General features: G+C 43.3%; 1 protein-coding gene across 2 annotated transcripts; it reads left to right on the plus strand.

Moving 5' to 3' along the window:
- Positions 1–623: 623 nt before the first annotated feature.
- On the plus strand, positions 624–27,187 carry ATP6V1E1 (ATPase H+ transporting V1 subunit E1). Of its 2 annotated transcripts, XM_002722538.5 has the most exons (9): positions 624–834; positions 7,144–7,209; positions 9,789–9,898; positions 10,640–10,706; positions 18,541–18,630; positions 19,207–19,275; positions 22,058–22,152; positions 25,442–25,529; positions 26,609–27,187. In XM_002722538.5, the coding sequence occupies exons 1-9, from the start codon at positions 802–804 to the stop codon at positions 26,669–26,671; spliced, it is 681 nt and encodes a 226-aa protein (XP_002722584.1). In that variant the 5' UTR covers positions 624–801; the 3' UTR covers positions 26,672–27,187. The 2 variants fall into 2 exon arrangements, with proteins under 2 accessions (XP_002722584.1, XP_051693029.1); XM_051837069.2 differs by lacking the exon at positions 19,207–19,275 and having other exon boundaries at positions 635–834.

The raw sequence follows: 27,187 nt of genomic DNA on the forward strand, positions 1-27,187 counted from the left end.
TAATAACATAATATTATATATAAGTGTGTGTGTGTGTGTATATATATATATTTCCAAGTCAGGAGGCTTCCAGAAACAGAGAAAGTTCTGAGAAACTCTAAACAACAAAGTGCTCAGACAGCATTTATAGAAAAACGGAAGTGAGGATAGAAAGTGACTTAACTGGTGACAGCTTAGTCAATCAACCAGTCAATTGATTACAGCCTAGTTAATTGGCTACAAGGCCTATTGCAACCAACTAAAGCTTAGTTACTGTGATTAATCTATATTGATTTGACCTACTACAGGTGCCCAGTTCAAATCCATGGCTTCCCATAGCAATAAATAAAATATTTATAAGTTTTTCCCATTAACGCTAAGAAAGGAAAATTACAATAAATTCTGGTTTGATTATTAATAAAATATTTAAACTCTAAAAAAATGCAAGGGCTGCAGGGTTGAAGAAACCCAAACAGCTCAACTAATTTGAGACCCAGGAACTTCTCTTCCTCTATCCTTCCTACCGCAAATCAGGCGGTTTAGGAAAACAAACAGTGGTCACGAGCTAGGAATTAAAAGGACTCCGGCAGGGCCCACTGCACATGCGCCCTGTCACAGAAGGCGGGTTGGGGTGGGGAGAAGGTGGGACTTCCCTGGCCTTACTCTCTTCCCATTGGATGAGAAGGCTCATAGGGATGGGCTGCGCGGTCACCCAGAAGGAACCGGAAGCTGGAGTTATAAGTACAGGGAGCCGAAGGTCGACCTGGAATTTTCCTCTTCTGTGCCTGCAGTGGGGACCGTCGGCCTAGTATCGCTTTCGCCATGGCCCTCAGCGATGCTGATGTGCAAAAGCAGGTGAGAGTTGGGTTAGTTCTCGGAGGTGGAAAGCTGGAGTATGGCTCGGGGAGGGTGCGGGCGAGGACCTGCGGGAGGGTCCCTACCCGGAGTCCTCGGGTCCTAAGTTAACTCCGCAGTTCATGTGACTTCTGCTCGGGTTTTGCGCCCTGCCTGCTTGCCTTCTAGCCGCCTGCTGAAGGCCATGCCTGGTGGGCGGCCGCCTCGGCTACTCGCTATGCTTAATGGAGCTGAGATTTAGGTTGAAAACAGCGTCTATTTCATATTTAATCCTGAAGGAAGGGTTTACGGCCTACGAAAGCGAAGAAACTGCGTGGGGAGGGAGAGCAGCTCCCAATGTTATTTTGAGGTCATTGTCTTTAAGTGTTCATTTTCCTCTTGGTGGCGTCTCCTCCGTCGTAATTAATCTGGTTTGTATGTTAATATTTGTCAAACACAAAGCTCTTTTTCCCGACGTTTATGAGCCCCAGCGCCTGTTTGGTACTCACCTGTAGATGAGTCAGTTTGTGGATATTGTGTGAAAGTCGTGAGCATACATGTCCACTGTGAAAGGTTATAATCAGTCCTGGGAAACTAGCTTTTAAAAATGTGCCCTGCCTTCAAGTTTGTGGGTATTAGGAATATTACAGCGCAGAGGCCTCTTTGGAAAATGTGGCGGCGTTGGTGGATCTGTAACTAACGTGAGAAGTGGTTTCCATCTGTCTTGCCGATAGCCTAAAACCAGGGTCCTGCATTTGATTGCTGGTAGGTTTTGGAGAGAAGGTAGTTTAAGGCTGCGGTTTAATATCCGTGTAGTTGAGAGAACTAACCCTCCTCTTTTCCTGAAGTAGAGCACAATTCTCTGACTAAAGCACACTCACCGGCTCATGAATTTTCTTAGATGAGGAATAAAAAGGTTTTTTGGTCGATATTTCCATTCCCATGAAAATGTCTTTCCGATTTTTTTTTTTCTAAACCTAATATGCACTAACGAGTGAGGTATTTCCTCATTAATCACAAAGGGGAAATGAGGATGGTAAAAATACCATCTATGGAGAAGTTTAAGGAATCTTATAGAACAGTGGGGTTTTTGAATATTTGTCACTGCTTCTGATTTTTAGTGTAGGAAAAACTTGATGCAGTGGAACAGTACCTTCTAAATTGTCTCAGTTGTCACGATACTAATTTTCATCCTCTTATTCCTGTTTTCCTGCCTTGTTATGTTTATTAAAGACTGAGGCTTCCTCAAATGTAGTGTGAAGGTACTGCTGTGTATTTTTTTGGGATCTAGACCAAAAGATTGCTTTTTCCTTATATAAAATTGAAAGGGTAAAGAAATTTTGTCTGTCTTCTGTACCGTTCCATGATTTTTGTAACCTTTATGAGCAGCAGTGTTTTTTGTTCACTGTACTCTCACAGGTGAATAGGACAAGAACCTAGGAGGTGCTTTATTTTTTTTTTTATTTTTTATTTATTTATTTATTTATTTTTGACAGGCAGAGTGGACAGTGAGAGAGAGAGAGACAGAGAGAAAGGTCTTCCTTTGCCGTTGGTTCACCCTCCAATGGCCGCCGCGGCCAGCGCACTGCGCTGATCCGATGGCAGGAGCCAGGTACTTATCCTGGTCTCGCATGGGGTGCAGGGCCCAACTACTTGGGCCATCCTAGGAGGTGCTTTATAATCCAGAATTCCCTGGCCTTGTCCCCATTATATTAAAATATTTGTACATATTTGCTTTTCTATGTGAGGAGTGTGATCATTTATTTCATCAAATTTTTTAAGGAATCCAAAAAACTTAATTACTGGGTTAACAGGAATAAGAAAGTATTGTTAAAGTCAGTTGTTTTCTGCCTTTGGGATGGAGTTGAATATCTTTAAGGTGCTGAAATTATTTTTCTTCATAGAACTCTTTGTTGACTGTAAATATGGTTCTCTGACCTGTGTTAAGATCTGTGTTTTGCTCTAGGCTATGCTGGTCTGGTCAAATCTGGTAGCTGAGAGTACAGCAGGAGTGATAAAGGCAGATAATACAGGTTTGAATCAGGGTTCACCTTTAAAGGCCAAGCTTGTCTCATAGCATTTATAAACACCACTTTTGATTATTGTACTTAAACTACTTTAAAAATTCCAGGGCCCCACGCTGTGGTGGAGTGGGTTAAGCCTCTGCCTGCGGCACTGACATCCCATATGGGTGCCAGTTCCAGTCCCTCCTGCTTCTCTTCCAATCCAGCTCACTGCTGATGGCCTGGGAAAGCAGTAGAAGATGGCCCAACTGCTTGGGCCCCTGCACCTATGTGGGAGGCATTGATGAAGCTCCTGGCTCCTGGCTCCTGGCTTCAGATCTGCCCAGCAGCCATTTGGGCCATTGCAGCCATTTGGGGAGTGAACCAGCAGATGGAAGACTTCTCTCTTTTGTCTCTCCCTCTCTTTGTTTGTAACTCTGCTTTTCAAATTAATTAAAAATTAATTAAAAAATATAAAATGCCCATTTAAAAAAAATTCCAGACAGAGTGAGCTTAGTGAGGCTTCAAACTGCATTTGTAGAGATGCTGTTCCTCACCATGATCACATGCATACCATCTGTGGGGGCTAATTCCTTACGTGAGGTTAGTGATTTTCCATGCATACAGCTCTGGATTAGATGCTCCACATATTTCAAGGCCTGCCTGCAGTTTTATAACAGTTGAAGTATCAGGCTAGCAATGTTGCGTAACAGGTAAAACTGCCACCTGTGGTGCAGGCATCCCATATGGGTTCTACTTCAAATTCAGTTCCCTGCTAATGTGCCTGGGAAAGCAGCAGAAAATGGCCCAAGTTCTTGGGCCCTGTATCCACATAGAAGACCTGGAAGAAGCTCCTGGCTCTTGGCTTTGGGTTGGTCCAGCTCTGGCTGTTGCAACCATTTGGAGAGAGAATCACCAGATGGAAAATTGATCTCTCTCTCTCTCCCTCTCTGTAACTCTGCCTTTCAAATAAATAAATATTAAAGAAAAAAAGATTGTTTTTTAAAGAAAAAAGTTGAAGTGTCTATACAATAGGCTCTAGTTATAATTTTTTTGGCACCTCAAAAGTAGAGTGGCTCCTAAGGATTTTGATTAAAAAAAAAAAAAGCCTTTCTAAAGCCATACCATGTATCTTAAGATCTTGATGCTATGAGCTTGTATTTTTGTTTTCTAGATTTATTTATTTGGAAGGCAGTTACAGATTTTCCTTCCACTGTTCACTCCCCAAATGGTGTCAATGGCCAGGCTGGGTCAAACTGAAGACAAGAGCCAGGAACTCATGTGAGTGGCAGGGGCCCAAGTACTTGGACCATCTTCTACTGCTTTGCCTGGCGCATTGGCATGGAGCTAGATTGGAAGCAGAGCAGATGGGACTTACCAGCACTGGGATATGGGATGCTAGTGTCCAGACAGTAGCTTAACCTGCTGCACCATAGCACTGACTCACTTTTGCACAACTATGTGTATATTAGATTTATAGTATATTTTTAGATAGAGAAGCTGCTTTGGGACTTGTTTTTAGACTGTTAGACCCTGGAAAGTACCTGGGATGCCCTGTACTACTCAGAAGGCTTGAAACTCCAGATTTTCATTTACTCATGAATGTTTATTGAATACCTGCTGTGGTGTTGATTATTCTGTGTTTTGGATGTAAAAGACCATCTCTCAGGCTCCATTCAGAATAAGTGGACCTTATTCTCCAATTGTAGCCAGCGATCTACAACTCTTTAGGAAATTCCTTGCTTATAGATGAGTTGAGGGTAGGAATGTATAAGCAAATATTTACAAATACGCTTAGGCACTGTGGTAGACAGGATGTAGAGTGTCTGAGATAAACATACATGAGAGAATCAGGAAAGATTTCCCAAAGAAGTTAACAATTAAGTGAGCAAAGGCCTGAAATGTTAGCTAAATGAAGAGGGATAGTAAGAATATGCCAACCTCGGACCGGTGCTGTGACTCACTTGGCTAATCCTCCGTCTGCTGCGCCGGCATCCCATTTGGGCGCCGGGTTCTGGTCCTGGCTGTTCCTCTTCCAGCCACAGCTCTCTGCTGTGGCCTGGGAAGGCAGTGGACGATGGCCCAAGTGCTTGGGCCCCTGCACCCATGTGGGAGACCAGGGGGAGGCACCTGACTGCTGGCTTCGGATCAGCGCAGCGCGCCGGCCGTAGCGGCCATTTGGGGAGTGAGCCAACGGAGGGAAGACCTTTCTCTCTGTCTCTCCCTCTCACTGTCTATCTCTGTCAAAATGAATAAATAAATAAATAAATAAAAGAATATGCCAACTGGAAGGAAGAATGTATTTGAAGTCTTAGAGATAAGAAAATGATGAGGTCAAGGAAGTTAAATAGATTTGCTATTGCAAGAGCAGGTGGTCTGAGTGGTGAGCAGGGGATTTGTTTCATGTGATGTGTAAAATGTAGCAGTGATCAGAGGATCTTTTGAAATCTTTGCATTTTGTCTTAGTGGAGATAGAGTGATGCAGGGTAAGATAGGCATTTTTTTTAAAAAAAAATTGCATTTTTATTTGAAAGGCAAGGAAACAGACTGAAAGAAATCCTCCATTTACTGGTTTACTTCCCAGATGTCTGCAGCACCCAGGGCTCAGCCAGGCTGAGCCTGGAACTCAATATGAGTCTTCCACATGGGTAGCAGGGGTCCAAGTACTTGAGTTGTTATCTGTTTCTTTCCAGGATGCATGTTAGCAGGAAGCTGGATCAGAAATAGATGAACTGGGAATTGAATCAGGTGCTCAGATATGGCATTTGGACATTCCCAGCCACTGCACCAGATGCTCACCTTATGGGCATTTTGAAAGGATCTGTCATTGCAGTGTAGATTGGTAGAGGGGAAAGAAATTTGGAAGCTGTAACAACTCCACTGAGAAATGATGGGTGAGGACTAGAGTAGTATCTCTAAGGATGGAACATTGTGGGCAAATTGAACTAGTAGAAGAGAGAATTGCTAGGACTTAGTGCTGATTGGATGTGAGGACTGAGGTAGAAGGAAGCAAAGTAAGGTGTTGATGCTAAGTCCCCGAGACAGAGATCAAAGTGAGAGGTGGGGAGAGGACTGATAAGCAGTTAATATTGATTGGGTTGAACTCAGGTTACTATCAGTAGGGTGTTCAGAAAGCTGTCTAGGAGGCTGAGGAAGAAGAGAATCGCCCCATAGAACTAAGGGGAGCAGGGGAGAAGTTATGGAAGCTAAGGGAAGAGATTGTTCAAGAAGGGAAAGTTGGTCATTGTATTAAGTTATAATGAAAGATTAAGTAAGATTGGGGTGGGCGTTGTGGTGCAGTGGGTTAAGCCTGAGAGGTAGCAGGTAATGACCCAAGTAATTGGGCTCTTGCCACCATGTGGGAGACCAAGATGGAATTCTCAACTCCTGGCTTCAGCCTGACCCAGCCCTGACTATTGGAGGCATTTGGGTATGAACCATTGGATAGATAGTATCCTTCTCCTTCCCTCTGTATTCCTCTTCCCCCCTTTCCTGCTCTGTCCACATTTTAAATAAATAAATTTTTAAAAACATCAATATCAAGATTCAAGGGCAAGGAGACTGTCACTTTATGAGACTGCATTCAGAGAGAGGGGGCCTTGAAGTGTATTGAGAGTAGGATGTAAGAAAGTTAAAAGGTTAAGGGGCAGCACTGTGGCATAGCAGGTAAAGCTGCCACCTGCAGTGCTGACATCCCATATGGGTGCCAGTTCTAGTCCTGGCTGCTCCACTTCCGATCCAGCTCTCTGCTGTGGCCTGGGGAAGCAGTAGAAGATGACCCAATTCTTTGGACTCCTGCACCTGCATGGGAAACCTGGAAGAAGCTCCTGGCTCCTGGCTTCGGATCGGCACAGCTCCAGCCGTTGCGGCCAGTTGGGGAGTGAACCATCAGATGGAAGTCCTCTCTGTCTCTCTGTCTCTCCTTTCTCTCTGTAACTCTGACTTGCAAATAAATAAATAAATCTTTAAAAAAAAAGTTAAAAGATTAAGTGTGCTTGGCTTTTGAACACATTTCATTAGGGATGGAGAAGAGAAAGAGGATACTGGCTGGAGAGTGTGAGGTAGGGGGGGTATGTAGCCATCCTCCTGTGTATTCCAAGCTGCTTGAGATTAGGATGATGACCTGTTTGTGTTATTGAATGTTGCATTTTGTCAGTGTGCTAGAACAAACTCCAGACTGTGTTTTCTGTAGGGTAGAAACTGTTACATATACGTGTTTGTATTCAGTGCATGATATGCTTTCAATAAATGATTATTGAGTGAATCAGGAAAGATAATTGTATTTTCTTTTGTTGAATTGAAAAATAAAATATCTTTTTCCTTACAGATTAAGCACATGATGGCTTTCATTGAACAAGAAGCCAACGAGAAAGCAGAAGAAATAGATGCAAAGGTGAGAGCCATTTTCTAGTTTTAAGCTATCAAGGTTTCATACTGTTCTGATTTAATAATAAACAGTAGTAAAGTTGTTTAATACATTGTGTGGGACTAATAGGAATATGTGTATATCTTTAAAGTTAAAAATAACTTTTCCTTTCCAATTGTTGTTATCACCAGTGAGTGTCCTGAAATTTTATGGTGGGGCTAGAAATGTAATGAATGGGTTAATTTTCTGCTGTAATCTGGAATTCAACATTTAGCTGTCTCTAGCTAAATTTGATAGTTCACTAGGGGAAGGTATAGTCTTTTAAAGTCCCTGTGTCTTATATCAGTATGCCTGAGTTCAGTATCTAGCTTTGCTGCTGACTCCAGCGTCTGCTACAACAGACTCTGGGAGGCGGTAGTGATGACTCAAGTAATTGGGTTCCTGCTATCCATATGGGAGATCTGGTTGCCTTCCCAACTCCTAGGTTCAGCTTTGGCTCAGTAGCCCTGGAATTTGTGAAATGAAGCAGTGGGTGGGAGTTGGAGCTCATGTGCGACTCGCTTGCGCTCACTCTTGATCTCGCGCCCTCCCTCTCTCTGTCCCCCTGCCTCTGAGATTTAAGGGGGAAAAAATGAAAGCCCCTGTACATTACCAAGGTGATAGTCAGCATTTGAAATTTTTATCCGTATTTTTAGTTAAACGTTGTTTATACCAATTGGTGTTTCTTAATGATATATCAAATTGTTCTTCTCCCTAGGTATTGTACAGACATTTTAAGACCTTTATCTTTTAAATATTTTTAAAAAATGACCAAAATGTATTATCTTCTTCTACTTCCATTCTTATTTTAATGCATCCACTGTGGTTACATTTGTTACTTATACAGCCTTAAAAATGTTTGTGCCTCTTGGGAGACCTGGAAGATGCTTCTGGCTCCTGGCTTTAGCTGTTTCGGGAATAAACCAGTGGATGAAAGATCTCTGTCTGTCTCTGTCCTTTTCTCTCGGTATCTCTGCTTTTCAAAAAAATAAATAAATCTTAAAAGAAAGAAAAATGTATGTGCTTGGGGACCAGCACTGAGGCTCAGCAGGTTAAGCTGCCTCCTGCAATGTCAGCATTGCCTGTGAGTACCAGTTGAAGTTCTGGCTGCTCCACTTCCAATCCAGCTTCCTGCTAAATGCTCCTGGGAAGGCAGCAAAAGATGGTCCAACTGTGTAGGCCCGTTACCCACCTGTGACACTCAAATGGATATCTGGCTTAGGCTTGGCCCAGCCCAGGTCATTGCAGACATTTGGGGAGTGAACCAGTTAGATGGAAGATATCTCTTTCTCCCTTTCTCCCTGTTTTTCTCTCTGTAACTGCCTTTCAAGTAAATAAATAAATGCTTAAGAAGAATAATAAATGGGACTAGCCCTGGCACGCAGGTTAAGCTACAGCCTACAATTCTGGCATCCCATATGGGCTCCTGGTTTGTGTCCTGGCTTTTCCACTTCCAATCCAGATCCCTACTAGTGCTCCTGGGAAAACAGTGGAAGATGGCCCAAGTGCTTGGGCCCCTGCACCCATGTGGGCAATGTGGATGAAGCTCCTGGCTTCTGATTCCTGCTTTGGCCTGGCCCAGCCCTGGTCATTGGCGACCATTTGGGGAGTGAACCAGCGGATGGAAAAACGATCTCTCTTCTGCCTGTGTTTCTCCTCTGTAACTAACTCTGATTTTCAAATAAGTAAATAAATCTTTAAAAGAATGGAATGAAAGTGAAGAAATAAAAAGTCTTTTTTTAAAGATTTATTTATTTATTTGAAAGGCAGAGTTACAGAGAGGCAGAGGCTAGTTCACTCCCCAAATGGCCAAAATGGCTGGAGCTGTGCCAATCTGAAGCCAGGAACCAGAGAGAGACAGATAGACAGACAGAGACAGAGAGGTCTTCCATCCGTTGGTTCACTCCCCAGTTGGCCACAACAGCCGGAGTTGTGCCGATCCAAAGCCAGGAGCTTCTCCCAGGTCTCCCACGTGGGTGCAGTGGCCCAAGGACTTGGCCCATCTTGTACTGCTTTCCCAGGCCATAGCAGAGGGCTGGATTGAAAGTGGAGCAGCTGGGTCTCAAACCGGCGCCTATATGGGCGCCTATATGCCAATGTTTCAAGCCAGGGTGTTAACCCGCTGTGCTACAGTGCCGGCCCTCCTCTATAACTTTTAAAATACTGTTAAGGCCAGCACTGTTTGTAGTAGGTTAAGGTGCTATCTGCAGTGCCAGCATCCCATAAGGGCTTCAGTTTGAGTCACAACTGTGCCACTTCCAATCCAGCTCCTTGCTGATGTACCTGGGAAAGCAGGAGAGGATGATGCAGGTCGTTGGGACCCTCCACCCACAAGGGAGACCTGGAGGAAGCTCTTGGACACAGGCATCTTATATAGCATCTTAACCGCTAGGCTAAGTGACTGCCCCAGAAGGAAGTCATCTTTGAAGATGAGAGTCATGATAAATTTCTTGATTTCATATGGAATAAATAATAAAAGGAAGTATACCTGGTCACCAGCTGCTTGAAATAAAATTATTTTTGCAAAATCTAATGTAATGAATTAATACTAGTCAATTCCCCTGTAGGCGGAAGAGGAATTCAACATCGAGAAAGGTCGTCTTGTGCAAACCCAGAGATTGAAGATTATGGAATACTATGAGAAGAAAGAAAAGCAGATTGAGCAGCAGAAGAAAATGTAAGTAGATCTAGGTTGTAGTGCTAACTTAAAGCTTTCAGAAGTCAGTGGGACAGTAGCAAGCGCTGTGGCAGAGCTGTAGCTTGGGACACTTATATCCTGTGTGGGAGTACCTGGGATTGAGACCTGTCTCTGCTTCCAGTCTACTTTCCTGCTAATGCATCTGGATGCGGCAGATGATGGTTCAAGTACTTGGGTCCTTGCAACCCTCATGGGAGACCCAGATGCAGTTCCAGGCTCCTGGTTTTGGCCTGGCTCAGCTCCAGGCATTTGGGGAATGAACTAGCAAATGGTGGATCTCTATTTTCCTCTCTGTCTAACTCTGCTTTTCAAATATGGAAAAACAAACAAAAAAAGTTAATGAGGCAAGAGGACCAGGTAGATGCTTTGACCACTTTGGATTCAGGTCTTAACTTCAACACCTATTACTTGTCTGACATTAGGCAAATTGTTTAAGTTCATTTTCCTTGTTTCTGAAAATGGAAGCCGTACAGGATTGTTGAATGAGTAAGTTGTAATAACTGATGTGAAAGTGCTTACTTGCCACCTGGTAATTATAAAATAAATGTTCCATTTGCTTTAAAAATAAGTTGGTAGAAACCACTGAATGTATCTGTGTATGTTTATCTTGGATCATTAGAGAAGTATTTATCAGGTCTTTGTTGCACATGCATAGGATGCTGTACATTTCTGCAGTTTTTGTTAGGCTTTACTGATACTATTTTTCCACACTTTGTGCAGTCAGATGTCCAATTTGATGAATCAAGCAAGGCTGAAAGTCCTCAGAGCAAGAGATGATCTTATCACAGTGAGTAATTGTAACCTCGTTAGCTACACAATTAGAAAATGCTTATTTGTTTATTATAGAGACTCACAGTTAATGTTAATTAGGAGATGAGTAATTTTAGAAAATATTTATTCAGCATATTATTACATAAGGTATTGTAAAAAATACAAACATGAGTAAGTTAAGCCCTGTCTGCAAGGACCTTCCAATCTTAACAGCGTGTAAGACTCTTCTGGTTCACAGTATGTGAGGGGCAGACTGCTCACTGCATGAGAGAGATTGGTACTGGTGAGGGGAAGGTAGGAGGAGGAAATAAGGACATGGGTAAAAGGTGGGGAGGGAGTTCCCTTAGTGGTTAAGATGCCCTTGGGATATTGGAATGCCTAAGTTCTAGTCCATGCTCCACCTCCAATTCTAACTTTATGCTAATGCACATCTTGAGAGGTAGCAGGGGATGGCTCGAGTACTTGGATCCATCCTACCCGTGTTGGAAGCCTGGGTTGAGTTTCAGGATTCTGGCTTTAGCCTGGCTCAGCCCTTGCTGTCGTAGGCGTTTGAGGAGTGAACCATTAGATGGAAGATCTTTGTCTTATCTCCCTCTTTCTGTCTTATTGCCTTTTAAGTAAATTAATTCATGTTTAAAAAATGTTTGCAACCTAGTTTGAAAGTACTAATTAATAAGGTTTTGTGGTACAGTATGTTATGTTGCCACTTAGGATGCCCACATCTCATATTAGAATGCTGGTTCAAGTCCCAATTACTCCTCTTCCAATCCAGCTCCTTGTTAATGCACTTGGAGGCAGCAAGCTCAAGTGCTTGGGCTTCTGCCACCCACTTGGGAGACCTGGATGGAGTTCCGGACTCCTGTATTTGGCCTTGCCCAGCTCTTGCTGTTGTGGCATTTTGGGTGTGAACCAGTGGATGGAAGATCTCTTATTTTGCAGAAAATACCACAAGTTGGGCTCAAGGAATGAATGTGTCAGCTAAATTTAACAGGGGAGAGGTTAGACCAAACCTTTGGGAATTACTGTAGTCATCCAACGAAGAGTACAGAAACCTTTGAGAAAGGCTATAGGTATTTTTCATATTTGGGAACCAAACAAATACCTGGTGTTTCCACTGTCACTCAGTGTTGGCTGTAGAGTCCCTAGGTTCCTGATGAAATGGAGAAATAAAAGGTATACGAAGATGCTTCTAAAATTTTGTGTAAAATAAATTTACTTTGGTGCACAAAACTTTTGTAATCCATGCAGTTATTTTTATAATACACCTTTTACATGGACTTCCTGAAGACACTTGTATAAATATAGGAAAGGAAGAAATATTGGAAGTTTTGCAGATATGGTTGTCCACACAGAACTAGTAACTAGTTCAAAAAGGTGACTGACTACAGTGACTATATAGGAATCAGTATTTTCCCTATGTCAGCACTGACCAGTAAGCAAATAAAATGAAAAGTAGATCTTGTATTTACAATAGATGCAGAAACTCTTCAGCTGAAAGGAGAAACTGTTAGTGAATATGACCCATGTGAAAAAAGTTATGAAACTAAAAGCCTGAATAAATGGAAGACGTACCATTTTCTTCATTATGGAAATATGGTCCAATTTTGTAAGGTGACAGAGAGAACTGAGTAGCATTGTCAATACTGACACTTTGTATAAAAGACTTTTCAGACATTGGCTACTGCTTGACTCCTCTTTTTCCAAGTCCAACACTCAGTTCTGAATTTCAGGCCTAGAAAACTAGGAGAATGGTCATTCCAGTAACAAAAATGAAAATCGGGAGGACAAGTGTTTTGTTAAATAAACCAGTTCGTGGTGAGTGTTTGGCTGAACAGTTTGGATAGCTGCATCCTATATCAGAGTGCTTGAGTTTGATACTTGCCTTTGGCTCCTAATTCCAGCTTCCTGCTGATGTATACAGTGGGAGGCAGCAGGTAATGTTTCAAGTGGTTGGGTTTCTATCACCCTCATGGGAGACCTGGATTGAGTTCTGGTTCCTGGCTTCAGTCTCAGCTAGGAGCCAAAGTAGGAATTTAGGGGAGTGAAAACCAGTCTCTCTGCCTCTCCAATAAATTAATTTTTTAAAAAGCTCACTTTTTTTTAAAGCTTTTTTTCTTTTATTTTTTTTTTGACAGGCAGAGTTAGTGAGAGAGAGACAGAGAGAAAGGTCTTCCTTTCCGTTGGTTCACCCCACAAAAGGTCGCTAACGGCCGGTGCGCTGCACCGATCCGAAGCCGGGAGCCAGGTGCTTCCTCTCTGTCTCCCATGCGGGTGCAGGGCCCAAGCACCTGGGGCATCCTCCACTGCCCTCCTGGGCCACAGCAGAGAACTGGACTGGAAGAGGAGCAACCGGGACAGAATCTGGTGCCCCAACCGGGACTAGAACCTGGGGTGCCGGTGCTGCAGGTGGAGGATTAGCCAAGTGAGCTGCGGTGCCGGCCTTTGTTTTGTTTTTGAGAAAAAGAGAACATGTGGGAACTTCCATCTTCTGATTCACTCCTCAATGATGGCTGGTGTGGACCTGTGTGGGTGGCCGGAATCCAATTATTTGAGCTGTCACTACTACCTTTCAAGGTCTGCATTAGCAGGAAGCTAGAGTTAGGAGCCAGAGCCAGGTAGTGAAACCAGGTATTATGATGCGCCTGTCTTAAGTGGCTGTCTTAATCTTCAATCTTCATCTTAACTGTTCAGGCCAGATGCCTGTCCATGTGTAGATGTGCCTTTTTTTTTTCTTCAATGGACTTTTTAGAGAGCATTCATATTCCCATCTACTAATTCACTCCACAAGTGCTTACAGAGCAGGGACTGAGCTGGGGCTAAAACTGGGAGCTGGAAATGCAATCCATGTCTCTCAGGATGGTAGCAAGGACCCAGTTACTTTAGATGTCACTGCTGCCTCCCGGGGTCTACATTGGTTGGAAGCTGGAGTCAAGAGCTGGAATTTGGGAATCAAACTCAGATTTGTTGAGATGCAAGCATCTTAAATCACTAGGTGAAACAACTGCTCCAGGGCATACTTTAAGGGGCCAAGAAATATCCAGATAGAAGCTGTTAGGGTGTTGAGTATAAAGAGATGATTTAGTAATGTAAATCCTGTAATACTTTAAATTATGGCAAGTGGTCCCAAATTTGAGTGGCTTATCCACTTTTGAACTTAGAAATGTGGGGAAATTTTGACTGCAAAATGTTACTAATTCAAGATGATTGTTACCTAGTGTCTTCACTAACAGTTTTGAGTTTATATAATCAGTAGTGGATTTCCTCCCAGGGGACTAAAATTCCTTTAACACCTGTGTTGATTTGACTCATTCATTAGCTGCTTTTAGAGTAGTAGTATGTGCTTAAGGAAGTTTGGTAGAAGACCTTGGACCTATGAGTCAATCAACTTTGAGTTTATTTTTCAGTCTGCTCTAGTCATTTGCATTATTATTTATTTTTTTTTTGATTTTTTTAAACTTTTATTCAACGAATATAAATTTCCAAAGTACAGCTTATGGATTACAATGGCTCCCCCCCCCCCCATAACTTCCCTCCCACCCACAACCCTCCTCTCTCCCTCTCCCCTTCCATTCACATCAAGATTCATTTTCAATTATCTTTATATACAGAAGATCAATTTAGCATATATTAAGTAAAGCTTTCAACAGTTTGCACCCACACAGAAACACAAAGTGTAAATACTGTTTGAGTACTAGTTATAGCATTAAATCACAATGTACAGCACATTTAGGACAGAGATCCTACATGAGGAGTAAGTGCACAGTGACTCCTGTTGTTGACTTAACAAATTGACACTCTTGTTTATGGCATCAGTAATCACCCTAGGCTCTTGTCATGAGTTGCCAAGGCAACTTGTCATGAGTTCGCCGATTCCGATCATATTTAGACAAGGTCATAGTCAAAGTGGAAGTTCTCACCTCCCTTCAGAGAAAGGTACCTCCTTCTTTGATGGCCCATTCTTTCTACTGGGATCTCACTCACAGAGATCTTTCATTTAGGTCCTCTTTTTTTTTTTTTTTTTCCCCAGAGTGTCTTGGCTTTCCATGCCTGAAATACTCTCATGGGCTTTCCAGCTGGATTATTTCTAACCCCAAATCTCTTCTCTGAATGAATACACTGGCTTTGGCCTGACCCAGACTAGCTGTTGTAGCCGTTGGGGAGTGAACCAGCAGGAGGATCTCTTGCTCTTTCTTTGTCATTCTCCCTTTCAAATAAATTTTTTTTTTTTAAAAGGACTCAACTTTGGGTTGTAACAGGGCAGCAATAAAAGTATTTCTTTTAATTTATTAACAAACTAGAATGTTATGAACTGCTCTGGAAATTATAATCACTTAAGGTTTGCTTAAAACTGTTCTAACACTGTATTCCTGCTTGTTATCCACTTAAGAAATGGTATAATCTATTTAATTGTTTGACTATTAATGAAAGTGATTTATTGACTGTGAATAGCATTAAATCATGTTGGAAGATAGTATATATGTTGTCGCTCCCCCTCTTCGTGGAGGAACGACACTAAACCCTGCCTGGGTTTCCTATCCGAGTCATGGCACCATTATGTCGCTCCCCCTCTTCATGGAGGAACGACACTAAACCCTGCCTAGGCTTCATATCCGAGTCACGGCACCATTATGTCACTCCCCCTCTTCGTGGAGGAACGACACAGAACCCTGCGCTGTTCTTTTGTCTGCTCGGCCCTTCCCGGGTTTGCTGCTGGTCCTTCCCGGGTTGGCTACCGTCCCTTCCACCTCCGTGGAAGGGCGGTTCCCCCTAGCCACTTTCCCCACTTCCGCGGGGGAGCAGCACACCGCCGGCCAGCTCTCTTGGGGGCTGCACAGGTGTTCCTTCAGATAGATGTTCCTGGTGCATGTTGTCTCTCTCCTCCTTTATAGTCCTCTTCCACCAATCCCAACTCTGCTACCCACACACTGAGTACGCTGCTCTCCTCCAATCAGGAGCAGGTCCTACAGTTTATTGGTTGAACTGGAGGCAGCTGTGTAGAAGCTGTTTGCTCCTCTCCCAGCGCCATATTGTGGGAGAGCAGATGCATAGAATAAGTCTTAATTCGAGTAAAAGTCTAGTCCGAGTTGCTCCCCACAATATGTGTGTGTGTGTGTATTAACTGAAAGAATAAATTAAAAAGCATTTAACTATTTAAAGTTTGTAAAGTAGAAGGAAACTACAGTTATCACTTCATATTTGGAATCCTTGGATTTTGGGCCTAAAAAAATCATTTGGTTTATTTTTATAATTAAACGAGAGGATTCTAGTGACAAAATAAGGGTATTTATACAAGTATTTTTCTGGAAATAGTATGAGTTGGAATTTTCTTTTAAAGAATTATTTATTTGAAAGAGTTAGAGGTAGAACCAGAGAGAGAGGTCTTCCATTGTGCTGGTTCAATTCACAAATGACTGCTACAGCCAGAGCAGAGCTGATTAGAAGCCAGGAGCCAGAAGCTTTATCAAGGCCTCCCACGCGGGTGCAGGGGCCCAAGCACTCAGGCCATCTTCTGCTTTCCCAGGCGATAGCAGAGAGCTGGATTGGAAGAGGAGCAGCCGGCACTTGAACCGGGGCCCATATGGGATGCCAGTACTGCAGGCTGGGCCTTTAACCTGCTGTGCCACAGTGCCAGCCCTGTTAGAATTTTTAAAAAAAATTATTTTGTTATTTTGAAACAGATTTTTTGGGTAAGTTTAGAAATAATTTTCCAAATTCATTTTCATTTTGTTTGAAAGAGAGACAGAGATCGTCCATCCACTGGTTTACTCCCCAAATGCCTGCAACAGCAGGCAGGGCTGGATCAGACCAAAGCATGGAGTTCAGGACTCAGTCTCCCACATGGGTGGCAGGGAACCAATTACAATAATAGAGTAGTTTCCATCACAATCTTGAATGACATGGATCCTCAAACACCTTTGTGAAACTCCTGGAAGCTGTACAACTACATATTAATAATCTTTACAACAGTATACACTCATATTGCTTAAAACTTTCTCTTGTTATACATCAGAAACAATCTTTATATGTATTTGGATTGTTGTTTAATGTCAGATTTGACTATTAAAAGATTTAACTGAGTTCTTAAAGGAATACTCCTGATTTTTTAAAACTTTGACATATTTGTACTTAGTATAAAAAGAAATGTTTGCAGAGCACGAATTTGACTGAAGGGTTAAGACACCACTTGAGAACTATATCTCATATCAGAGTCCTGGCTGTGTTGATTCCAGCCTATGGCTAATGTACACCCTAGGAGGCAACAAGTGATGGCTTAAGTAGCAGGGTCCCTGTCACTGATTTGAGAGATCTGGGTTGAGTTTGAGATCTCAGCTTTGGCTTGGTTCAACCCCCAGCTGTTGTGGGAATTTGGGGAGTAAACCAGTGGATGTGAGATCTCTCTGTATGTGTTTTCAAATAAATAAATTCAAATAAATATGTCTTCTGAGAGCAGATTTTAACAAAAAGAGAAAGAAGAAAATAAATGTTTTCTTGTAATTAGATGTCTGGCAGATTCAAACAATTCCCCTGGAAGTGAGGGATGTCTATAACCTGGGGTAGAGAAAAAATGAGGAACAAGAAAATGAGGAACAGTGGACCTTGTACTTCTGCTAGGCAGATTATTCAGTTAATTCAGTTCTGCAGACCTGAACCAGACTGAGGCAGCACAGAGTTTTGGAGTCTGGCAGTTCTGGACTTGAATTGCAACTGTGTCCCTTGGTCATTGGTTGTACTTCTGTGCTCTGTACTTGTATTACTTCACAGTGGTTAAATTCTCTTCATGTTTGCTATTGAACAATTTTTTATGTGCCATCACCACAGTCATGCTTTTTAACCAACTGCTGCTCTCTAGTCTGATAATAGTGAGATATCTTATGTCAAGATAGTAAGCTTTTTTTAAAAGTTAGTGCACTGGTTTGATGTAAAGCCCAGCAAGTGTGTTCATGGAACAGCCTCCTGTGTGCCCTGTGCTCCTGTGGCCTCTTTATGTAGGGACAGGAGTCTTGCCTTGCATGTGAGTACCCTCACATTGGCCCCACCATGTGGAGCAGGCCACAGTCCCTCAGCAGTTCTAGAGGCTGAATTTCAGGGGGAACTCTATTTGAAAGGCAGAGTGACAGAAAAATCTTCCATCCACTGGTTTATTCCCCATATGCCTGCAACAGCCAGGGCTGGGCCTGGCTAAAGCCAAGAGCCAGGAACTCTATCCAAGTCTCTTGTGTCAGTAGCAGGAGTGTGCACTTGTGTGATTGTGTTTTTTTATTTTTATTTTTTTAGATTTGTTTATTTGAAAGAATTACTGAGAAGGAGAGCCAGAGGCAGAGAGAGTTCACTCCCCAGATGGCCACAATGGCTGGGGCTGTGTCAGGCCAAAGCCAGGAGCTTCTTCTGGGTCTCCCATGTGGGTGCAGGGGCCCAAGTACTTAGGCCATCTTCTGTTGCTTTCCAGTGCATTAGCAGGGAGCTGGATTGAAAGCAGATCAGGCAGGTCTCGAATCGGCGCCCATATGGATGACACTGTAGGTGGAGGCTTAACCTGCTACACTACAGTGCTGGCCCCAGAGGACCAGCAGGAAGCTGAATTGGAAATGGGGAGCTGGCAGAATTGGCACTCCAGTATGCAGCATCAGACCATATGCACAACACCAACCCACGGGGTACTGTTGCATCCTTCCTTTGTTAACATACTTAGCATAGCATCGGCTTCAGCATCTTTCTCAGGGACTGTTTATTGAATGAATACCCAGCGATAAAGTCAGGAGATGTAACACGACCCAGCACCACCTTCACAATGAGTTCTAAGCTGACTACCCAGGGATGCAGCTAACTTTTTTCTTTTCTACTCTTTGTAGGACCTTCTAAATGAAGCAAAACAGAGACTCAGCAAGGTGGTGAAAGACACAACCAGGTACCAAGTGCTGCTCGATGGATTGGTCCTCCAGGTACTCTCATAGCCCAGTTTTACTGTTTACAGCCATAGTTGTGAGGTGGTTTTCAGGGTCTGTTGGAGATCAACTCTGTTTTTCTTGTCTTCTCATCTTAGCTGTTTTTCTTGTTTTATTCTTTATCTTATCTAAAATGTGTACTCCAGTAATAGCTATCTGGTTGGATAAGACTTCAGGCCTACTACGGTCCTTTGTAACTCAATGGTCAAATTAGTTTGAACCCTCCAGCTTTAAACTTCCCTAATGTGATTTTATTACTGAAATACTTGCCATAGATACTGGGGTTCAGACTAACTGCTATATGCTTAATTATACTTCTGAGCTGTGAGTTTTTCTTTATGTTAAGTACAGTAATACTTGTCCTCATCTGCCATCAAATCATGGGGTATATTTATCTGGTTTGTGATACTAGGATCTTTCCATGTTCTCATACTGTATAATCTGTCTTTTGTGGGAACTTACTTACCAGGGGACATTTTTCCTCCCTAGATCAGGGAACTAAAAATATTTTGCTATTGTTTTATATATAGTTTGCAATTTCTACTAATTGCATCTGACTGTCCTATATCTCAGGGTTTATACCAGTTGTTGGAGCCCAGAATGATTGTTCGTTGCAGGAAACAAGATTTCCCTCTGGTAAAGGTAAAGAAATCTTTTTTCTTTACTAATTAAGAATTGGAACTCCCATCTGTTTGTTCACTTCTTACATGCCTACAATGGCCAGGACTGGGCTAGACCAAGGCCAGCAGTCTGGAGTTTATTTTCAACTATTTGAATGGCAGAGTGAGAGAGAGAGAGATCTTCCATCCATTATTTTACCCCCTGAATGTCTACAGCAAGAGCTGGGCCAAACCAAGGCCAGGAGCCAGGAAGTCAATCTGTCTCCCACTTAGGTGGCAGCAACTATTTGGCCATCAACTGTTGCTTCCCAGAAAGGTGGAATGGAGAGTGGAACAGCTGGGACTTGAACCAGCACTTCAATATGGGATGCCATTGTTGGAAATGGTGGCTTAACTTGCTGTGCCACAACACTGGCCCTTGGGCCCCTGTCCTTCTCTCTTTGTAAAAGTTTAATGCTACCATTTTTCTTCTTTTTTTGTTAGATGTATGTTATTTTATTTGAAAGGTAGAGTTAACAGAGGAGAAACACAGAGAGATCAATCTTCCTTCCGCTGGTTCACTCCCCAAATGTCTACAATGGCCAGGGCTAGGCCAGGCCAAAGCCAGTAGGCTAGAACTCCTTCCAGGTCTCCCACAGTGGGTGACAGATGCCCAAGTACTTGGGCCATTTTCTGCTTTCCTAGGCACATTAGCAGGAAGCTGGATCTGAATTGGAGCAACCGGAACTTCAGCTTAACCCACTGTGCCACAGTGCCAGCCCCAGTAAAATCAGAATCTTAAAATCAAGTGATAAAAGCAGTGCCTCCGACACTAGAACAAATATATAGGTATGCAGTGCTTTCTTAAAAGAGGCAGCCTACTGCTAGATGAATAAGACTGGGCTCTGACCTAATTAAATATGCTCATATAACTAGAGAAAGAATGTGGATACCAGAAGTTGGTCAAGTCAAAGTCTGTATCATTAAGAACTTTTCATGGGTGAGTACATGAAATCCTGCTACTGACATGGGAGACTCAGATGGAGTTCCAGGTTCCTGGCTATATCCTGACCCAGCCCCAGCTATTGTAGGCATTTGAGGAGTGCACCAGCCAGTGGGCGATCAATCAATCTCTCCTCCCTCATTCTCTCCCTCCCTTCTCCTCTTTTCCTCTCCCTCCCCCCCTTGTTCCTTTCAAATAAGTAAACATTAACAAAATGAAGGTTTCTCTTTAGATGAAAATTCTTCCCCATAACTTTGGGCAAGGATGTAAGTACTCACTCCTCTGGCAATTACATTTCTTATAAATTAAAACATTTGTATTTGTATCCTTAGTATAATCTGTCTCGAGTAACTCTTCTCCTTGGAAGGATAATGTGCTGACTGGAACACATAAGTATGTTTCTCTCAGCTGTTCATTCTCCACTATAACACATTGTGGTTGTAGTTTGTAAACTGTCTTAGTAAGCTGGATCCTGCTTTGTGCTGACGTTGCCTCTTGTATGAACCCATGAAACAGAGCAGGACTGATGAGAAGGTGCCAGGGTGATAGCATCCTACAGAGGCAGGTCTGAGCTGCCAGCCAGCCCCATTTGAGGACACCAGGGTATATTTGGGTGTTACACAAGCTGTTTTTGAAACTTCTGCAGTCCAGTGTCAGTGGTACACTGTATTAGCTATGAAGGGCGGGGAACTATTAAATGTAGGTATCAACTTAATTTTTTTAGTAATATTTTCAGAGGTAAATATTGAAGTTCCTTCAACTCTTTTAAGAAACTTTTTTCCATGGATACTGGAGTGTGTACAATGTTGTTTGAAGACAGCACTTCCTGGAGCCAGTGTTGTGGCACAGCAGGTGAAGTTGCCACCTACAATGCCAGCATTCAGTATTAGAGTCAAAATCCTATCTGTTCCACCTCTGATCTAGCTCACTGCTAATGCTTCTGGGGAGGCAGTGAAAGCTGGTATGAGTGCTTGGGTTCCTACCACCCATATGGAAGACATGGGTAGAGTTCCAGGCTCCTGGCTTCGACCAGATCCAATGCTGGCTGTTTGAGGAATGAACCAATGGATGGATGCTTACCCTCTCTCTCTCCTTCTCTAAATCTTTGGAGGGGAAAAAGGACTTCCTACTAATTAGATTTGCCATAATTGCAATATAGTATAAATTTTCATTTTTTTTCCTGGTGAGCTAATTGTGATAAACCTTTTTAAAGTGTATTTTAGTGGCATGAGGTACTTTTGCCCTGTGGGCAACCATCACCACCAGCCATCTCTAGAATTTATTCACCTTCCAAAATTGAGACTTTGCCCGTTCCCCTGCTCTGTCCCGTGTACCCCATGTAAGTGATGTTATATAGCACCTGGCCTCTGTGACAGGTTTATCTCATTCCGCATGTCTTTAGGGTTCATCCATATTGTAGCATTTAGCAAAATTTTCTTCCACACTGAATAGCGTTTCATTGTATTTTGCTTATCCGTTTCTCTACTAATAGACACTTGAGTTCTCTTTCCTCTCCCCTCCTCCTCCCTCTCCTGGTAATGCTTCTGGTTAGGGTGATGATCTGTATCCTGCTGTGCCATGTTTCACACCTGATAACTGTTGATTCTTCATGAAATTCTCCCCTGTCTTCTCTGCTGTGGAAAAGCTATTGTTTTAGCTCCTTTTTTCTCAGTGGCTGCACAGTTTTAACCGTCCAGCAGCCGTGCATCTATACTCTTACTTGAAATACATAAGAATGTCTTTGCATGCATAACATATTGATGGAGGTGCCATCTACTGCATGGCTCCCATTAAAGCCTTTCATTGTTTTCTCTCTTCCCAGGCTGCTGTGCAAAAAGCAATCCCTATGTACAAAATTGCCACCAAAAAAGATGTTGATGTCCAGATTGATCAGGAGGCCTACCTGCCTGAGGACATGTAAGGAGTGTTCCTGCTGCCAGCGTGTTGCTGCTCTTGGGTGCAGACAGATTGGCCTTTATTTGAAAGTTAGAGAGAGATGGAGATCTTCCATGGGACTTGAAGCAGTACTCATGGGATGCCAGTGTCACATGTAGCTCTTTTTTTTTTTTTGACAGGCAGAGTGGACAGTGAGAGAGAGAGACAGAGAGAAAGGTCTTCCTTTTGCTGTTGGTTCACCCTCCAATGGCCACTGGGGCTGGCGCACCGTGCTGATCTGATGGCAGGAGCCAGGTACTTCTCCTGGTCTCCCATGGGGTGCAGGGCCCAAGTACTTGGGCCATCCTCCACTGCACTCCCTGGCCACAGCAGAGAGCTGGCCTGGAAGAGGGGCAACCGGGACAGAATCCAGCGCCCCGACTGGGACTAGAACCCGGTGTGCTGGTGCCGCAAAGTGGAGGATTAGCCTAGCCGCGGCTCACATGTAGCTCTTAATCCACTGCACCACAGTGCTGGCCCAATCCTGGACTCTTTTTAACATGTATTTCCTCCAACATACAGAGTAGAGGTGTGGTTGTGTTGTCTCCCAACTGTGCCAGTCTTCATGGTTACTGGTGACAAGTGTCTGAGGTCCAGCTGGTGGTCACTGTGCTCATCCTGCAGAGGTGGTTCTACTGCACCCAGAATCCTAAGCGGGGCACAGATTTCCATATCAGACAGTGAGGAAACCCAGAACAAGGACCACTATTATGTATAGAAAATAATTAGGTTCCTTGGGGAGAGAGTTGCAAATACCAGTAGTTGACTGAGGAAATGGCAGCACATTTCTGGCACCAGCATCCCTAATAAACTGTATACAGCTGAGGTGAGCACTAGGAACCCCTGAAATAGAGTGGAATTTTTGCTTCCACTTACTGTCTCATGCCAGACTGCCTCCCCATGTCTGGTGTGATGAGGTCCCCTTACAGATGTGAGTGGACAAAGCGGCAGTCTCAGGGCTTTACGATCTGAGTCTTGACTTGGCCTTTTATCAGCTGTGGAACCTGGACTGCACCAGGAAAATGTGATGAGTTTTGTTTTATAAAGAGATGTGAAAGCACTTTATAAACTGAGAGGGCATGTGACCTAGTAAATGCTGTTGTCAGATATGGGTTTGAGTCTCCATTCTGCCACTTGCTAGCCTAGTGATCATGTCCAAATTGTTTATTTTCTTTGATCCTTGACTTCCACATCTCTGAATTGTCAATGTAGCACTTACTTCAGAATTCTTTTAGAGCTGGGGATGGCATGGTGGCGTACGTCATCACCACAGCTGCCCTTTGCATATAAACTCTATGTGGGAGCCTAAGCATGCCCCAGGCGTTGTGCTAAGTGATAATAGGGCATGATCACATTTCAGCTCTATAAGAATTTTTTTTTAAGATTTTTATTTATTTATTTGACAGGTAGAGTTATAGAAAGAGAGAAAGGTCTTCCTTCCGTTGGTGAGAGAGAGAGAGAGAGAAAGAGAGAGAAAGGTCTTCCTTCTGTTGGTTCACTCCCCAAATGGCCTCCATGGCTGGCACTGTGCTGATCCGAAGCCAGAAGCCAGGTGTTTCTTCCTGGTCTCCCATGTGGGTGCAGGAGCCCAAGCACCTGGGCTATCCCCCACTGCCCTCCCGGGCCACAGCAGAGAGCTGGACTGGAAGAGGAGCAACCGGGACTAGAACCTGGCACCCATATGGGATGCTTGCGCTGCAGGCGGAGGATTAACCAAGTGAGCCATGGTGCCGGCCCCAGCCAGTTCATTTTTTGGAGCTATGTGAATTAGATTTTGTTCTGCGGTCAGAGCTTTTTGAATTTCACAATTGCAGATAAGGATTGAGGTCTTCTCCTGGTAGACATTTAAAGTAATGTTGTCAGGACAGTTATCCTATCATTTTCTTGTCTTTTTTTTTTTTTTTTTTTTCCCCTTAATTTATTTGAAAGCCAGAGGGACAGAAATGGAGATCTTCAGTCTACTGGTTCACTCCCCAGATGCCTGCAAAAACCAGGGCTGGGGACCAGTGCTGTGGTGCAGCGGGTTAACGCCCTGGACTGAGGCGCCAGCATCCCATGTGGGCGCCAGTTCGAGACCCAACTGCTCCACTTCCAATCCAGCTCTCTGCTATGGCCTGGGAAAGCAGTAGAAGATGGCCCAAATCCTTGGGCCCTTGCACCCACTTGGGAGACCAGAGGGAAGCTCCTGGCTTCGGATCAGCACAGCTCCGGCTGTTGCAGCCATCTGGGGTTGAACGATCGGATGGAAGACCTCTCTCTCTCTCCCTCTCCTCTCTCTGTGTAACTCTGACTTTCAAATAAATAAATAAAATCTTAAGAAGAAAAAAAAAAAAAAAAAAAAAAAGCCAGGGCTGAGCTAAGCCAAGCAAGAACTCAATCCAGGTCTCCAGATGGGTGTCAGGTCTGGGAACCCAAGTATTTGAATCATTACTTGCTGTCTTCCATATAATGTGCACAGCTTTACCTGCTGTCTTCCAATAATGTGCACATTATTAGGAAGCTGGAATTGGGAGTGGAGCTGGGACTTGAACTCAGGCACTTTGTTATGAGATGCAGACATCCCACGCGGTGTCCTAACCACCAGACCCAGTTTCTGCTTCTGTGCAGTCCCCTTTCTGTTTTCATAAAATGGTGAGAAGTTATTGGGGAGATAAATGAAAAGGCATGAGAAGCCTTGGGCTTCATGTTCAGGGAGTGCTTGGTGCACAGCAGGCAGTCTAACATAATGGTGGTCTCCCTTCCCTTTTTCCCAAAATATGGACAAAGTTGTATCACAGAAAGTAGGTCAGGTTTTAACAAATGCCTTAATGAAGAGCATAGATCGTTTAGAGAAACCTAAAAATAGATGAAATAAAGAAATAGGAAAGAGGTAGAGAATAAAATAAACGTTCTTTCCCCCAAAAAATTCACAAACCTTTCCAGAGTGGTACTTTCCCAGGCCATAGCAGATAGCTGGATCGGAAGTGGAGCAGCCAGGACTTGAACTGGTGTCCATATGGGATGCTGGCACTGCAAGCGGTGACTTTACCCGCTACGCCACAGCACCAGTCCCCAAATAAAATAATGCTTTTAAAAAACAAACTGCACACAGTAGTTACTTGGTATTATCAACCTGAATACCTGAAATCTTCACAAACTTTTGGAATTAAATTTTAAGCCATTTTGTTTCACATACCACATGCCAAAATAGTGTCCTTCAAAGGAATAAGGTCATTTGTGTGTCCTTGTCTTCCTTAAATCTAAAAATTGCTATTTCTGGTGTTCTTTGTAGAGCTGGTGGAGTTGAGATTTATAATGGAGACCGTAAAATAAAAGTTTCCAACACCCTAGAAAGCCGGTTGGACCTCATAGCCCAGCAGGTGAGTCGGGCTGCTACTTGTCTCTGAAGTTGTACACAGAACACAGATCTAGTCACTGTTTTGGGATTTGTCACTCACACTTTTTGACATTTTCCTAAGTGGAATGAAATTAAGCATGTTGGGGTGTTACATTGTACTGATAGCCACTTACGTGTGGGAGGCCTTGGGCTTTGTGCTAACCTGTATGTTTTCTTGCATGTAGAGCTGCTGACTGCAGTTCTCTCTCTAGCTGGAAAGATAGAAACTAATGTAAATACTTTTTTAGAACAATTACCATAAGGTCACTGGCTTTTCAGATGTTTCCAGATTTGTATAAATGTGCTCTTGGAAGCAGGCTGGGAAAAATCTCACTTGCTCTGAAATGCTGAGTGGCCTCTTCAGTGTGATCTGTGGCTGCTAACTTAGTTACTTCTTGACACTTGTCTTAATAACTAAAGCACTTGACTTTGAGCATCATCTTGGTAACTTAAACTTTAGATTAATGTTTTCCAGTTCAGCAGCTACTAGCCACATGGGCATCCTTAAGTAAAGTTTAAAACTCAGTGTCTCCCTCTCACTAGCCACATTTTAAGTGCATAATAACCATAGGTGGTTGGTGGCTATCACATTGTACAGCACAGCTTTAGAAGTTTGCCTAAGAATTTATCAGTTGCAATAACAAGTGCTTCACCCAAACTTGCATTGTAAGTTTTCTGTGTGGTCATTCCTAATACATGGTAGGTGCTCAGTAAAAGTTTATTGAAAGAAGGATCTATCTGATGTAGAATAGTATGATCCAGTCACACTGCCTCTTCTCCCTATGTCCCAAGCACAGGTGGAGCCTAGACAGGAGTAGCCTGAGATTTTCTTTTTCTTTTGTCCGTTTTGTAAGCAGTAACTCTTAGCCCCAGATCTGCAGTTAAGTTTCTCACCAAGGATTGTTGGAGTGCAGATCGTACAGCATGGATTGGGTGCACTTAGCTTTGTGCCCTCCTCCTTGGCCACACAGAAGTTGGTGGCTTCCTGCCTGAGGGTCAGACACACAGCTCTGGGTGAGTTCTCAGTCATGAATACTTACTTATTACATTGTTTCTTCACAGATGATGCCAGAAGTAAGGGGAGCTTTGTTTGGTGCGAATGCCAATAGGAAGTTTTTGGACTAAGCCTTTGAGAGGTGGAGTTCATCTGCTGCTCCACTGCTATGATACAGTTTGTGCTATGATACAGAGTTTGTGGTGTTTGAAGAAACAATATCAATGTAGCTCCCTCCTTGCTGTTTTAATAATGTTCTGTATTTATCAGTGGATACCATTCCATCGCGGGTGCCCTTGGCCTAATTGTTAATGGGAAAGACTTGCTTGATGTGATCAGGAACCTACCTCTGGTTCACGTGGAGGCTGCAGCTTCTGTTGCTTTTGTAGCACAGAGGGAGGGCTCAGATGGTGGCTGTGGACTGCATGGGTCTCCTGTTCTTCCGTCTCTGTACTCACAGGTGGTGTGTGTGGTGTGCTCTGCTGTGATGGCCCTGCTCTTTGTGTCTAAAGCACATGTAGGCATGCATCCTTCTAGAAATAGTGGCTTCACTCACTGTTACCTGTTCAACCCTCAACTCTGCTACTGTGATTTAAAATCTAAGCCATGGGTACGCTGTATTTATTAAAATAAAAAGTTTATGTGGA

This window comes from Oryctolagus cuniculus, chromosome 9 (assembly GCF_964237555.1).
Source record: "Oryctolagus cuniculus chromosome 9, mOryCun1.1, whole genome shotgun sequence".
Taxonomy (NCBI): Eukaryota; Metazoa; Chordata; class Mammalia; order Lagomorpha; family Leporidae; genus Oryctolagus; species Oryctolagus cuniculus.

What these genes read in the sequence shown, in the direction of transcription:
- ATP6V1E1 (XM_002722538.5), top strand. Translation starts at nt 802, where the DNA reads ATGGCCCTCAGCGATGCTGATGTGCAAAAGCAG. An exon ending in ATTGAGCAGCAGAAGAAAAT is followed by an intron (nt 9,899 to 10,639) that starts GTAAGTAGATCT and finishes CACTTTGTGCAG; the next exon opens with TCAGATGTCCAATTTGATGA. An exon ending in AAGATTTCCCTCTGGTAAAG is followed by an intron (nt 19,276 to 22,057) that starts GTAAAGAAATCT and finishes CTCTCTTCCCAG; the next exon opens with GCTGCTGTGCAAAAAGCAAT.